Source organism: Phyllostomus discolor, chromosome 2 (assembly GCF_004126475.2).
Source record: "Phyllostomus discolor isolate MPI-MPIP mPhyDis1 chromosome 2, mPhyDis1.pri.v3, whole genome shotgun sequence".
In the NCBI taxonomy this organism is placed as follows: Eukaryota; Metazoa; Chordata; class Mammalia; order Chiroptera; family Phyllostomidae; genus Phyllostomus; species Phyllostomus discolor.
In genome coordinates, this window is record NC_040904.2 from 59,888,117 (window position 1) to 59,904,291 (window position 16,175).

Here is a 16,175-nt window from a genome sequence, read left to right on the forward strand (position 1 = left end):
TGGTATGAAATTGAGTCTGTTTAAAGAAGTATGTCAGAAAGAAAAGAAGACAGCAGAGTGGTTTTTATATCTTTCTGATAATGAAACATTCTTCAATAATATAAAATTAATAAGTGAATAAATGTTTATAAAATATTAAAGACATAAAGATATGGTTGTTTTGTTTATATAAACAGGATTATATAGTGTTTATATTTCTATAAATTGTTTTTATTACTTAATAAATATTTTGATATATAAATATATAAATATTTCTTATAAATATATATAAATATGTCTTTTAAATATATAGCCTTCCCACTTAGTCAATTAGTAAAACATATTTTTTAAAAAGGAGTGCTCTGGCTGGGTAGCCCCGTTGGTTAGAGTGTCGTCCCCATATACCAAGGTTGCGGGTTCAGTCTCTGGTTGGGGCACAAACAAGAACTAACCAATGAATGGACAAATAAATGGAATAACAAAGCCATGTTTCTCTCTCTCTCTCCCCACCAAAACAATAAAATAAAAAAAATAAACAATGCAATAAGAGTAGCTTTGGCTACCATAAACAATCCTTAATGCCTAATATGAGAAAATTAGAACCTCATTTAGCAGAGAATATGTATTTTACTAAGTTTCTTGAGGCTCATTTTTCATACAGGATAAAGAACTAGTACTGAATAAAATTTCTGTCCTAGAGCGTGGCTCTTAAACTCTGTAGGTCATCTGTCTCTTTGAGAAATTGTCAAAAGTTAAAGGCCTTCCACCCAGAAAATCTCTGGGTACATAATTTTGCATATGTTATGATTTTAGGGTCTTGTAAAGTTCTTAAAATGCATCCATAGACCCCAAATTAAGCACCACAGATTAAGGGCCTTGTAATAGAAAAGTCTATATCCATTATATATACACATAATTCATGACTGGCTGCTGTGGCTGGATTTGGTTATAGAACCTGTCCCTTCATGCTTATTCTTATTGACAAGTGCTTCCCTTTCCTTACTTCACTGCCCTTAATCACTGTGGACTCAGAAGTTATCTAATCTTTTCCCACCAACACCAGTATTTTAGATCCTCCCCTTGGTCTTGTTCCAGTATTGGTTTGTGGGTTGCTCTGTGGTGACTGTTTAGGGCAGCAACAGGTTAGACAGGGAAGGAAAGGGAGAGAAGGAGTCAACCAGTGAAACTCTGTAGTCTCCATACTTTATTGCCCCTTACAGCATAAACTGAAGAAGAAGAAGGCAAGAGGAGAAAACCTCTTCCTAAGATGTAAAATTACTTTCCCTGAATTACCCACAATGTTATTCAAAATGAAACAGACATCTTGGATAAATGTTATTCTGATCATCATACCTTAACAAAGCATTTGAGAGTTGAACAAAAAGATATTCCAATATCAGCAAGGCTCCAGCTGTCCTTTAGGGCTGCTCCAGCATACATCAGCTCCAGATACCGCCTGCCTTGTTCATCGTCAGAGAGAGGAATGTGGAAATAATCCTTCAAGATCAATAGCATATTATAAGAATGGTACATCTCTACACTACTAGACCAACAGTGTAATTTCTTTTTATTTACATTTTCCACTAAGCATTATAAAATATTTTGGGACAGAGGGAAGAAGTATTAGACAGAGGTTCTTAACTTGGAGTCTATAGACCTCCCTAAAGTTTATGGCTAGAATTTAGATAAAAAACTATAATTTATTTTTATTAATTTTAAATGAAATTGAGATTTTCTTTAATTATGCATGGAGGCAGCAAATCAAAGCAGCAGTAGTTGGCTGTACCTGTGACTTTGTGACCAAGAGGAATCATCAATATTCTCAGATCACCTTATAGTTGCTGCAGATATCTCAAAATATTATACTGATCCCTCTTTTGAATTATAATAGTTATTAGATCTACTGCTAGAAGATGCACTAATAAAGAAGCCCACATAACACTATATCACAAATTTGTTTTTTAATGTTTGAAAATTGTGTTTCAGTATAACTGGTTTCCTTTCTTTGTATGCATTTTATTCTATGCATTTAAAGAGATTCTGAGGAGTCCATAGGCTTCCCAGACTGCCAAAGGTATCCTTGATACATGAAGTTTAAGAGACTCTATGTTAGAAGATCTAGATTTCAGTAATCACAGTAATCTACTATCATGTAAATATGATTCAATAAGAGCTCCTTAGCAAATAGAAATGATCATCTCCAAGTTAAATACCATTTGATGATCAGGACCTAAATATTTGTCTTAATTTCCCATTTTAGAGTGAATATTTATAAGAAGTTTATAAGAAAGTTATTACACCCAAATTATTTCTTATTCTGGTAAAATACAAACTCTCTTTTCCCTGATTCTCAGTTTCCATGAATGCACAATGAGGATATAGCCCAGTTCTCCAAAGTTCTCTTCATTTCCAAAATCCTCTCATTCTTCACAGTTGCTTGGTCACTAAACAAGCCATCTACCTGACAACCGGCATGCTCAGCTTATGTGCCTAGAGTTAGGGTCTTACTTTTGTCCTTTAATGAAGAATTACAGTAATAATATATGGCCCATGCACAACCCACAGATTTCATAAGGAGAAGTTAAAATTCTTTTCCTGAGAATGTACTAGCTCAGTTTTCTTTACTAACACCTCCATAGTTACTATCTTCTTATCAAACTATTGTGTAAGCAAACAAAGATATTTGAAGTAGTTTTATTTCCCTGTTTGGTGAAAATGTGTCGCCAAACAGTAAAATCTCTGCCCCATGTGCAGTTTAAACTTCACTGCGCAGTTAAAATTAATATACATCCTAGTGGCTCAGAGGCAAAGTACATACCTTTATCATCAACTTGACAGCTTCCACAGTTTCATCTGCTGAAACTTCAAATGGTTCAAAAGATCCCTCAAAGGCTATGAAAATCCTCATTTTCTCAAAAAACAAAACAAAACACCAAAACCCCACAGCTTTTTTCAAATATTTTGTTGGGTAGCTGGAAAAATTCCAATTTGCAATTAAGGACAAAAATGATGAGCAGAGGCAGCTGTTACTGTCCAGCCTCCAAGGTGAGTTGAGAAATGTGAAGAGACAATTCCCGCAGTATCACAGTATCGGGAAACACAGCAGCTGCATTGGAGGAAATGCTTCTCTGCTGAGGGCAGCAGTCAACAGCAACCTTGTTCCCATATTACGGAAACCAGCAAACTTGACAATGGTTGGGGCAACTGTGAACAACAATCAAACATGTCATACAAAAGTACCACAAGTAAATTACTCTTTTGTGATGTGGCCACCATCTACTGACTCTGGAATCCATATCCGTTCAGTACAACTGACTGAAGGGCCCTTCAAAATAGATACTTAATTGGGATGCACTTGGCACAGAGTGAAGCCAGACAGAGTTGCTTTTATTGAATGTGATAATCCTCAAACTTCTCTGTAAATAACTCTGAGCTGAGGCATTCTGGTTTCCATAGCAACTTTGTGTACTTGCTCCCCAGTGGTATTTCTAATCCTGCCACGGGGTACAGAACAATACCCACTTGCATCAGGGAGATGAATGTGTAGGCAAGTGACTCTGTGGCATTCCCTTTCCATCTCTGCGTAATGGAATCTGCCCAGTAGCAACACAATATAGTTTGTATTTCTTTTAGCCCCTGCCTTTAGAACAATTTACCACTGTTATCTTCTTCAACTTCCTGAAACTTGTTGGTGGAAAATATTCAAACCCCACTCAATAAATGAGCAAAGATATGCAGCACCATTATTCAAATCTATACAGTAAGCATTTTACATAGAACTTCATTCTAAGACTCTCCTCTGAAATCACCAATATGACATACCTAGTTTAATACTATTATGTCTGATAATTCTTTCATATATGTAAATCTCATCTTCTTCCTGAAATTCCTCCTGATCTAGGACAGAATCCTCACCTTGCATTTCTTTTTATTCTTAAAGGCACTTAGCATAATGTCAATCCCATGATAGGTGCTCAATAAATGTTAACCTGCTGATGATTCTGTTCCAATTTCCAACCTGAGTTTCTACTATAAGAAATCTGAGAAAATGGAAAACATAAAGGCAAAGAATTTCACTGCAAAGCTCACTCTTTTTGCCTCATATTTTTCAAATACTGTAGCATAATGCTATCTTCTTATATTGTCAACATTTAAATAGAAAGTATATTAATACAGGATGTAGTTGATGTTTTGGTGTCTTATCCACCCCCTAACTCCCACCCCAATTCCCACTGCTGCTCCCATCCCCAGCTGCTATGACTGTTGACTGCTGAAGGCTCTCCAAAGAATTGTCCTCAGTTGATGGGAGCTGCCTGACAGGAAAGCTGGGCACTCCCCTCCTTAACTGACTCTTGAGGGGCTACCAAAGGCCCATCTTCTCATCTGAAGGTGTGAAAACTTTACAAAAGATCCCTGTAGATCAGAGGCCATGGATGGACTTTACCCGAGGCTATATCCTTTCTCAGCATTCCACCATGCTTATCTCTGTCCCTCACAGTTTTTCTTGAAGAGCACTCCCTCAGTAAGTGACATGCATCTCAATCCTTCTCAGGCTCTGCTTCCAGAGCAACCGATCTAAGATAGAGGATGTTAGAGGAGTTCATATCCTTTAATAAATCATAACCAGGTGCTTTGTAGCTTCCTGAACTGCATGTTTATTTATACATGTGTGTATTTGTACAGTGATAGCCTTGCCTTTCAGAGTAAATGCCTGGCTCAAGGTTGTCATTAAGTACTTGTTCCCCACTCCTGCCCCCCTGCAGCCATATTGGTAATGTGACCTTATTCTCATCGTGGCAGTTGGATGGGTTAGAATGGAACTGTCAGAATCCTTTCTCTTTGTGCTGAAGGAAAATATGACTTTGTTATTGGATGTGTGTACATGTATCTTAGTAGCTGTGGGCAAACCATATTCTTCCTCCAATATAACTGAATCAGCAGAGAAAGCTAAGAAGAAAGAATGAATCACACCTATGAAGAGTACCAGAGGACATGGAAACATTGAGAGTACTCCCATGATTTCTGTTGCCCTTGAATTTTGTGAGGCACCCTATCTTTATATAATACAGTCTCCCCATTTTATTTAAACATGCTCTAGTTCTTGTTTGCCACTTAAAGTCAAAAGAGTTCTAACTCATTCATCTTTCAAGATTCAGCATCTTTTGCAACAAGATAAAGATATTTATTATCACCGCAATTGTTGTTTTGTGTTGTTCTCAAGATATCAACCAAAATGTTTCAACAGGAGTAATAAAAATTAAAAAATAGTAAGTAAACTTATCCCTAATCTTAGGAGACATAATTGTAAAACAAGAAAATTATGGTAATTAAAAGTTTATGGTACTACAAATAATGTACTAATTTAACTAGGTGACTGTATTTGAAATTAAAACACAGAAATTAATAGCTTTTAAGAAATGAATGACAACATAGAAGAAATAATAATAGAAAATGCTCCATTTATAAAAGAAAAAAGATAATATTTTAGCAGCAAACTTAGCAAGAAACATGTAAGAGGTGTATAAAATAAATATAAAAACATGACCAATAGACAGAAAAGACTTGAACAGGTAGATAAGCATACCATTACCTTGGAAGGAAAGTTCCCAGCCTTTAAGTGATCAATTTTTTCCCACTACCCGAATGGAGGGTGTTCCCATGAAACTTCATAAACCAAAATGGTACAAAGCAAAGACATTGGTCTGGTAACAGCTTTTTTCATAAAGGTGAAAATCCTCTTTGGATTTCTTTTCATTAGTGGAAACAAGTACTAATGTAGGTCTTTTGTAAAAGTGAAGTGGTGTAACCAAACTTTTGGCAAGCAGGGGATACCTACCTGTATGTAAATTAGTATTATCCCAATAAAAACACCAACAGAATTTTTCCAGCTTTATAAAGACATAATTGATATATACCACTGTGTACAAGTCTAAGGTACACAACATGATGATTTAATATACATATATAGCAAAGTAATCACCATAACAAGGTTAGTTAATACCTCCATTACCTCACAGGATTACCTTTTTTTTTCTCTCTCTGAGAATAGTTAAGCAACTTTCAAGTATATAATACAGTATTGTTAACCCAAGGATTTTTCTAATTTGGGTAAGACAGTTCTAAAATTAATGTAGAAAATAAACAAGTATAGCTAGAAAAGCTCTGAAAAAGAAGAGTAATGAAAGACAATTACTTACCAGATGTTAAAATGCATCATAAGGCTACGATAATTGAAATACCATGGTACTAGATCATGAAGAGTTAAAAAAATCAATGGAAAAACAGAAAGCATGAAAGTGGACTCACAAGAATTTAATATGTAATTAAAGTGGCATCTTGTATCAGTGGGGATGGTGTGGGGGAAGTAAGACAAGGTTAGATTACCCTAATAAAAGTGTGGCTATACTTTTTACCCTACAATATGAGATATTAAAAATGAATCAAATATTTAAGTGTAAAACACAGAACTATGAAGACATTAGACTTATAATATTTTTATGAGGTTTTAAATCACTTCCAGTGAGATCTATCGCAAAAAATACTGAAGCCATAAAAGAAAACATTGATAAATTCAAATATATTTTCAAAGATCTAAATGGCAAAAACAATTTGATATGAAGTCAAAGACAAATTAACTGTGAAAACTATTTAAAACTATTAGAGATAAAGGTTAATTTCCTTAATATATAAAGAGTGCCCACAAACTGATGAGGAAATGACCAAAACTTCAGTAGTAAAATGAAAAAATGATGTAAACAGTTCATAGAAAAGGAAATACAAGTGGCTTTCAAAAATTTGTTTAACCCTGAAGAAATGTAAATTATAACTGTAATATGATGCTGTTTTCTAACAGGAAGTTGAAAAAGATCCAAAAATTTTATTACACACTTTTGCTGAGTCTGTCTGAGTCACTCTTTGCACAGGGGGTGTAATCCGGTACAATTCCATACAAAGGAAAATTGGGTAATGTATATTAAAATTGCAAATGCACATATTCTGCCTTGGCTGATGTACTCAGTGGGTTTGTCGTTCTGCAGACTGAAAGGTCACCAGTTTGATTACGGTTCAGGGCACATGCCTGGGTTGTGAGCCCAGTGCCCTGTTGGGGGTATGTGGGAGGCAACTGATGAATGTTTCCCTAGCACGTGGGTGTTTCTCTCCCTCTCTTCCCCTCTTTCTAACAAATAAATAAGATCTTTAAAAAATGCATATCATTTTTGATTCGCCAACTTCATTTCAAGGACTTTGTTTTCACAAATATATATGCCTATTTGCAAAATGATATAGGCACAACTTTATTCATTGCAGAGTTATCAGTAATAGCAAAAGATTAGAAACATCTTCTTTCTAGCCCTGGCTGGTGTAGCTCAGTGGATTGAGCACGGGCTGGGAACCAAAGTGTCCCAGGTTCGATTCCCAGCCAGGGTACATTCCTGGGTTACAGGCCATAACCCCCAGCAACCGCATATTGATGTTTCTCTCTCTCTCTCTCCACCCCCTTCCTTCCCTCCCTAAAAAATAAATAAATAAAATCTTAAAAAAAAAAAAGAAACATCTTCCATGTCAATCAATAGGGGGCCAATTAAATAAATTATTTTTCACTCATACAATGCTATAGAGCTATAAAAAAGAATGTTCCTTCTGTATAAATATGAAAAAATCTCCAAGGTATATCACTAGGTGAAAAAAATAAAGTGTAAAATAGAGTGCTTAGTACATTACCATTTGAGGAAAACAGAGAAATTACATCCGTAGGTTTGATATATGATATAGATAGTTTGAGTATACCTTAAATTCCTTGGAAACATACTGAGGAAACTAGAAACATTGGTGCCTTTGGAGAAGAGCCCTGAGCAACCAGGGGTCGATGATGAAAACAATACTTTTCACTGTATTATCTTTTTAAAAACTAGACTTTATTTTTTAGAGAACTTTTAGGTTCATAGCAAACTGAGCAGAAAGTACATGGAATCTCATATTCATATACCCTTTACCACCACATATTACAGCCCTCTACAAAAACCCCAAACTGAGTGGTATACTTATTGTTGTTGTTTAATTTTTAAAGTATATTTGATTGATTATGCTATTACAGTTGTCCCACTTTTTTCTTCCCTTTACTCCCCTCCTCCCTGCACCCCTTCATACCAGCATTTCCCCACCTTTGTTCATGTCTGTGGGTTGTACATGTAAGTTCTTTGGCTTCCCCACTATCTATACTATTCTTAACCTCCTCCTGTCTATTTTGTACCTATCATTTATGCTTCTTACTCCCTGTATCTTTTCCCCTATTCTCCCCCCAGCCCGTCGTGTCCCCTCCTACTGATAAACCTCCCTGAGATCTCTATTTCTGTCATTCTGTTCCTGTTCTAGTTGTTTGCTTTGTTTTTTTTTTTAGGTTCAGTTGTTGACAGTTGTGAGTTTATGTCATTTTACTGTTCATAGTCTTGATCTTCTTTTTCTTAGATAAATCACTCTACATTTTCATATAATAAGAGTTTGATAATGAACTCTTTTAACTTTTACCTTATCTAGGAAGCATCTTACCTGCCCTTCCATTCTAAATGATAGCTTTGCTGGATAGAGTATTCTTGGATGTAGGTCCTTGCCTTTCATGACTTGGAATACTTCTTTCCTGCCTGCAAAGTTTCTTGCCTGCAAGGTCTCTTTTGAGAAATCAGCTGATAGTCTTATGAGCACTCCTTTGTACATAATTGTCTCCTTTTCTCTTGCTGCTTTTAAGATTCTCTCCTTATCTTTAATCTTGGGTGATGTAATTATGATGTGCCTTGGTGTGTGTTTCCTTGGGTCCAACTTCCTTGGGACTCTCTGAGCTTCCTGGACTTCTTGGAAATCTATTTCCTTTGCCAGATTGGGGAAGTTCTCCATTATTTTTTCAAATAAGTTTTCAATTTCTTGCTCTCCCTCTGCTCCTGCTGGTACCCCTGTGATTCGTATCTTGGAACGTTTAAATTTGTCCTGGAGGTTCCTAAGCCTCTCCTCTTTTTTTTTTTTTTAATTTTTGTATCTTCATTCTTTTCTGATTGAATATTTCTTTCTTCCTTTTGCTCCAAATCATTGATTTGAGTCCTGGTTTCCTTTCCTTCACTGTTGATTCTCCATATATTTTTCTTTATTTCACATTGCATAGCCTTCACTTTTTCCTCTATTTTGTGACCATACTCTACCATTTCTGTGAGCATCCTGATTACCAGTGTTTTGAACTGTGTATCTGATAGGTTGGCTATCTCTTCATTGCTTAGTTCTTTTTCTGGAGTTTTGATTAGTTCTTTCATTTGGACCATACTTTTTTTTTGTCTTGGCAATGCCTGTTATGTTGTAAGGGGCAGAGCCTTAGGTAATTGCCAGGGTGGGGTAACCCATGTGACTCTGTTGTGGCACTCTCTGTGGGGGAGGGGTCTGAGAGGGAAGAATGCCACTTGTTCACCACCAGCTTTTAGTCACTTCCTCTGCTACCGACAAGCAAATTGGGCCCTTCTGGTGTTGATTCAAGGGTGGGTTTGTACTAACTGGGTCCAGTTAGTGGTTCCCATAACATGAAGTGGGCTTGTATGTGCAGAATCATGCTATGTTATATAATTTTTTAGCTTTTTTGCCAGCTTTGTTTGTCTTTAATACTTAAGCAGGGAGGGGCTTCTCACTAGAGAGGTGTGCAGCTTGCAGCGTGTGTGGCTCACCCACCTGTGAATAAAGGTATGTCAAGCATCCCCACGGTTCCGAACATTTTCTTCTGTCTCCCTGAATCTAGAGTAGACCTGCTAGCCCTGGATTGGCTGCAACACAGTGGGGCAGTGTCTTGATCACCTTTGTGGAGAAGTGACTTAGCCCAGTGTTTTGCAGTGGCTGAATAAACAAGCTAGATTATTGTAGATTGATATCATTAAAACTTGCCTTGTAACAATGAAATATGCAGACTTGAAGACTTCCTGAGAAATTTATCTAGGGAGAGAGCTCTAAATGATAAGAATTAGATTTGAAAATTCTTAGTTGCAATCTAGGAACAGCTTACTTTAGTATCTAGAAGCCCTTTTTTAAAAAATTTTCTAGGAGATTTTAATTAATGTAGTTAGCTTACTGAGTGCCCCTTACATGTAATGGAATATGCTAAGTATTGGAAGATTTAGTGATGAATGTGGCCTTAAGGGATTTGCATTGAATGGGGAAGATGATAGTTGTCCCAAACACCTGGGCTAGAAACTATATTATAGGGTGAATTATTATGAGAGGTATAAACAATCTAGATGGTATGATTGTGAAGATTCGCTTGATCCGAGATGAAGATATACTGTTAATTAATTTTGTTCCTTCAAACGTATGTACTGAGCCCCTACTGTGTGTCAGGCACTGCTTGGTGTTGGATCACTGAGATGAACAAGACATGAGGCCTCTGGTTTAGTGTGAATGTGTACACGTGTTTGGGGTGGAGGAAGGTTAAGGGTATGTAAAGAATGGGGATTTGGAGGGCAAAGAAAGACAATAATTAAATAAGCAATAAGTAAATAAGCTTTGTTTAAAAGGAGTGGTCATGCAGTAGGGATAAGCATGAAAAAGGTAAATAAGATAAAATACACTTAGAGAAGCAGGAAAGGAATCACTTGCTAGGAATAATGGTAGGAAACATTAGGTTAAATGCAGGGAAAACAAATAGATAGGAAGATGACGCATACCAAAAGAGAAAGAGAAAGAAAAGTGTTACAAGAAGATCTGGGCCCGGATAAAAAAGAAATAATTATATCATAGTAAGTGACTAATATTTTAGTGTTCTGATCTCTCATATATTTCAAAGATGGAAATCAGTTACTTGATTTTTAAAAATGCATAGTTATTTATTTTAGAGAGAGGGGAAGGGAGGGAGAAAGAGAAGGAGAGAAACATGGATCAGTTGCCTCTTGTACACCCCAACCAGGGACCAAACCTGAAACGTAGGCATGTGCCCTGGTGGAAAATTGAATCAGTGACTTTTTACTTTGTGGAACAAAGCTCAAGCTACTGAGCCACACTGATCAGGACCAGTTACTTGATTTTTATTTCTGGATTTCAAGTCATGGCATTCTCCCTGTTCTGGTTTAACCCTTTACTTTATGTTTGAACTGACTTGAAAATATTTTCTGATTTATGACATGCTGATACATGTCATACATGTTATGTGGTATATACAGAATAGTAAGAAATATAATTTTATGTCACATGGTAAATAGTATTATGAAAGAATGCTGAATGATTGGTGATCCTTTATGATACTAGGCACCTTAGGAGTATCTGCTTTGGTAAGATGCTCAATGCTAATGTGTTGAGTAAAATTTGAAAGCATCTGTTTTTAATATATAATTATGCTATTCTCATTGTAACTTTTAAAATTTGTCACTGAGTTTTGATCATCTAAGAAAGTATAAAGTACATTTTAATCACCCGATGATCCTCTCGATATATGGACTCTCACTGAGTAGTTCTAAAGTGGGGCCTGAGATTTTCACTTCTAACAAACTCCCTGAAACATACTTGAAATAGCAGGGAACTAAAAGCTATATGGAGATTTAGAAAAAAAAAGCAATTGTGAAAATAAAGATTTTTACCCAGCCGATTTCCAATTTAATACAAAGACAATCAGAAGAAAATTATTCTCTAAATTCCACTAAAAATAGACTTACAAAACAGTGATTTTAATCTTACATTCCTTAATTTTCTTGAAAATGATAAAAGGTATAAACAAAGCAATCTGTTGATACATGACTAATATAAATAAGCATTTTCATTTGTAGACTAATAAAAGCAAAATGAGCTACCTTTAGTTTAAAAGTCATGTTTTAAAAGTCACATTTACTTCAAAATATTTTTTTGTAAATCAAAATTACAAGCTTATTTTGACAACACAGCTTGCTTCACATTTCTTAACCTTCACAAAATTTAAAAACTAGTAGTTACTGTTTTGACTAGGAATTAAGTGTGATGATTTACTATGTTGATTACCATGCCTGAATAGCCCTTGCTAATAGTGTTAGGCGGGATAGATAGTAAACCAAGGCAGGGAGGGGGAAGTAGACATGTCTCACCCCTGGATTTAGCAGTCCTGTGTCCAGTCCAATAAGATTGTCAGTTGATCTGAACATCACAAGGAAAGACAGCGTAGAAGGAAGGGAGTCCTTGAAATTCTGTGTACACTAGGAAAGGGAGCCTCTGTAGCAATTTCACTAAGACAAAAAAAAAAGCCTTTACTAGCTTAGAAGGAAAGACTTTGTAGCTGTATATTAATTTCAAGGTCTAGAAGGGGGAAAAGGAGGGGTACCTAGAAGCTAGCTAAAGTGTATATAACCTCTGAACCCCAATAGTCAGGGCAGTCAGATTGGCTGAGTGCCCACTTGTAGCCTTTTTGCTCATGTATTTCATAAATAAACTTGCTGTTTCATTTCCACTATATGTGTTGTCTGTTGCTTGAGTTCTCTTGAGATCGAGACAAGAACCAAGACGGTAGGGAAGCTCCCCTCCACCCATCTCAGGGCTCTCTGGTAGCAATAGTACTAGCTTTTTCATAGAAAGTACTTGTCTGTAATGTCAGGTACAAATACAATGTTTACACAATTTGTCTATTCATTTCCTTTGCTGTGCAGCTTGGCATTGGGGTTGGTGATCTAATGGCCAACTGGGCTGCTCTTCCCATAATAGCTTTGTGGTTCTTGGAGAAGTTGGGAGTAATCTCAGCACAGTAACATTTGTTACACATCAGTAGCACTTCAGGCTCCTTGACGTTGTGGACCAGGAAATTCCGAAAGCCACTGGGTAGCATGTGCTCTCTTCTCTCGTGTTGTTCCTATAACCAGTAGTGGACATCAAGATCTGTCACTTGAATCTTCCGCCCAATCCATTGTCAATACCTCTAGGCTTCACTTAATTTTGGCATCAATCTGACTGGTGCCAGGTGAACTTGGTTTCCTTTTTGACAATCTTGGGTTTCTCAAGGGGTCTGAGGGCAGCAACGGTGCCGAGTAGCAGACAGCTGCCACTTCCATAGGCAGCACAGAGGAAGAGCTATGCCTGCTTCTTAAGAACAGAAACAAGTTTGAAAAAAGGAAGTATAATTGTTAACTCTCAGTATTCTTCTGGTGCTCATATTCTTGATTCTTTTAAAGTACGGTTTTAGTACTTCTTTAAAAAATAATTTATTCTTATTTTTATTTTCACTGGAAAAGCAATCATGGAGGTTTGGGAAATCCTAAGACACCTAGATATATTGAGTTAAATATAATACATCTCATTATTTGCAGAGCAGAGCTTCCAAGAAAATTAGGAATACCCTCTTGGCCCTAACAAAGAGGGAACTGAAAATCAGATTTTACAGTTTCTTGAATTTGCTATTTAGCAAATGAAACATGAGAAGAATCAATGGATTAATGAAGATAAACAAACCAGTAAAAGGATGGATGATTTAGAAGTTTGGTCTGGCCATCAGCAGCATCAGTGTCTCCTGGGTACTTGCTGGAACTATAGAAGCTCAGGCTCTACCCCAGGCTCACCGAATTAGAATCTACATTTTAGCATACTCTCAGGTGTTCCTATGCATAGTAGTTTAAGAAGCCCTGGTCTACATAATACCATAGTTGAGTGGTACTAGGAAGACTTCTGTTGCCACCAAGTTTTTCTACTCATTCATTTCAGTATCTACAATTTTCATTTCAGGTATTGTGATTTCAGAAGCAACCCTAAAAAGTATATATCTTTACCAAGGCTAATACTCTTGTGATAATTTATTTAAAGGTTTTCTAAATAACAGTTAGCTGAAGCAGAGCTTTGAAATTTAAGAGAGGTAAATTTTAGGTGTTAAAGAGTGAACAATAGGCTCATACAAGGGGTGCCCTTCAGGCAGGACAACTGTGCATAGTCAGAATGTGATGAAATCTAGGAACAAGAGGTTGGTTGCATTACTTGCCTCAAATCACATGGAAGTCATTTGACTCCAATATAAGCCCTCTCTCTCATGTTATACTGGCTACTCTTTTTTTTTTCTTTTTTTTATTCAGAGCTCAGGCTCTGATATGGATAGACTTGTATTCAAACACTAGTTTCAGAACCCAAGAGGTTTTCCATTTTTTACTAGCTGCATGAGTATGGATGAGTTATTTAATTTCTTTGAGCCATAGTTCCCTGATCTGTAAAAATAAACACAATGACGTGACTTAAGGTTGTCATTAGGATTAATTAAAAAATGAGTCAAAGAGTTTAGTATAGTGTTGTTCCTGCTGCTGTTATTGTTATTGTTATTAGTTAAGGGAGCAAGAAGAACAAGGAAATGTTTGGGAATGTTTTGAGAGCTCTTGGGGTTAGAGGGTTGGATATGGGAAGGAAACAACAATAATGAAAAGAAAGATTTGAAAGATTTGAGAACAAACTTTTTTTTAATATATTTTATTGATTATGCTATTACAGTTGTCTTATTTCCCCCCTTCTCTCCCCTCCACCCCCCTCCCACCCACGTTTCCCCCCTTTAGTTCATGTCCATGTGTCATACTTATGAGTTCTTTAGCTTCTACATTTCCTGTACTATTCTTGCCCTCCCCCTATCTATTTTCAACCTACATTCTATGCTACTTATTCTCTATACCTTTTCCCCCTCTCTCCTCCTCCCACCCCCCTGCTGCTAGCCCTCCATGTGCTCTCCATTTCTGTGGTTCTGTTCCTGTTCTAGCTGTTTACTTAGTTTCTTTTGGTTTTGCTTTAGGTGTGGTTGTTAATATTTGTGAGTTTGCTGTCCTTTTACTATACATGTCTTTTCTTTATCTTCTTTTCTTAGATAAGTCCCTTTAGCATTTCATAAAACAAAGGCTTAGTGATGATGAACTCCTTTAACTTGACCTTATCTGAAAAGCACTTTATCTTCTCTTCCATTCTAAATGAGAGCTTTGCTGGATAGAGCAATCTGGGATGTAGGTCCTTGTCTTTCATGACTTGGAATATTTCTTTCCAGCCCCTTCTTGCCTGTAAGGTCTCTTTTGAGAAATCAGCTGACAGTCTGATGGGAACTCCTTTGTAGGTTACTGTCCCCTTACCTCTTGCTGCTTCTAGGATTCTCTCCTTCATTTTTACCTTGGCTAATGTAATTATGATGTGCTTTGGTGTGTTTCTTCCTGGGTCCAACTTCTTTGGGGCTCTCTGAGCTTCTTGGATTTCTTGGAAGACTGTTCCCTTTGCCAGATTGGGGAAGTTCTCCTTTATTATTTGTTCAAATATGTGCTCAATCTGTTGCTTTTCCCCTTCCAATTCTGGTACCCCTATAATTTGGATATTGGAACGTTTAAAGGTGTCCTGGATGCTCTTAAGCTTTTCCTCGATTTTTTGAATTCTTATTTCATCATGCTTTCCTGCTTGGTTGATTCTATCTTTCTTCTGGTCCACTGTATTGTTTTGAGACTCAGATTCCTTCCTTTCACTATTAGCTCTCCTCCGCGTATCTTCCTGCATCTCTTTTATGCACCCTTTTATCTACATTGCACCCAAAATCACCAATTCAGTGAGCTTTCTGATTACCAGTGTTTTGAACTGTGCCTCTGATAGATTGGCTATTTCTTGGTCGCTCAAAAGGATGAGTCCTGGGGGACTGATGTGCTCTGTTGGAAACATATTTTTCCCTGTCTCTCCTTTTTTTTTTTCTTGGTCTGGTCACTCTTGTTATGATGGGGGGCAGAGCCTTAGGTGTTCACCGGGGCTGGGCACCCCAGTCGCTAGATTGTGACGTTATATGTGGGGGCGGGGGCGGGGGCGGGAGTGGGGACGGGAGGGAACCATGACGGCAGTTCCATTCTCCTGGGACCAGACCCTTCTCTGGGATCCTAGGCCGCGAGCTCTGCCCTGGTCCACAATCGCTGCCCCTCTGGGTCTGCCAGCCGCAGCTTGCGCACTCAGGGACCACCGCTGCGCTCTTGGGCCCCGGATGGCTGTCACGCTGATTTCACACCAAACTTTCCCCGACCTCTGCGCACCGCCGACCCGCGCCAGCCCCGCGCCCGCCCCGCGCCCACCCGGCTCATCTTCTCTTACCAGTCTGGATGAACGGGTCTACTTCAACTTCTTGGATGTCCGACTTCCATTCAGATAAATCCTCTGTCGGTTCTGGGCTTTATTCTATCTGTAAATTATTGTTGTAAATTATTGTTGTTCTAATCTTGGTTGTGCGAGGAGGTATGGTG

General features: G+C 37.5%; 1 protein-coding gene across 3 annotated transcripts in view; it reads right to left on the reverse strand.

Moving 5' to 3' along the window:
- The window catches only part of ANKUB1 (ankyrin repeat and ubiquitin domain containing 1), a 47,879-nt gene extending 44,541 nt beyond the window's left edge, over positions 1-3,338 (reverse strand). Inside the window, exons 1-2 of one of the 3 annotated variants that reach the window (XM_036017906.1) lie at positions 2,798-3,338; positions 1,333-1,476 (exon numbers count right to left, since the gene is read on the reverse strand). In XM_036017906.1, coding sequence (XP_035873799.1) covers positions 1,333-1,476; positions 2,798-2,887 — 234 coding nt within the window. In that variant the 5' untranslated portion in view covers positions 2,888-3,338. Of the gene's footprint in view, positions 1-1,332; positions 1,477-2,797 lie in introns of those variants that run through there. The other 2 variants (XM_028505079.2, XM_036017907.1) reach the window with 2 other exon arrangements.
- Between the last annotated feature and the right edge of the window lie 12,837 nt (positions 3,339-16,175).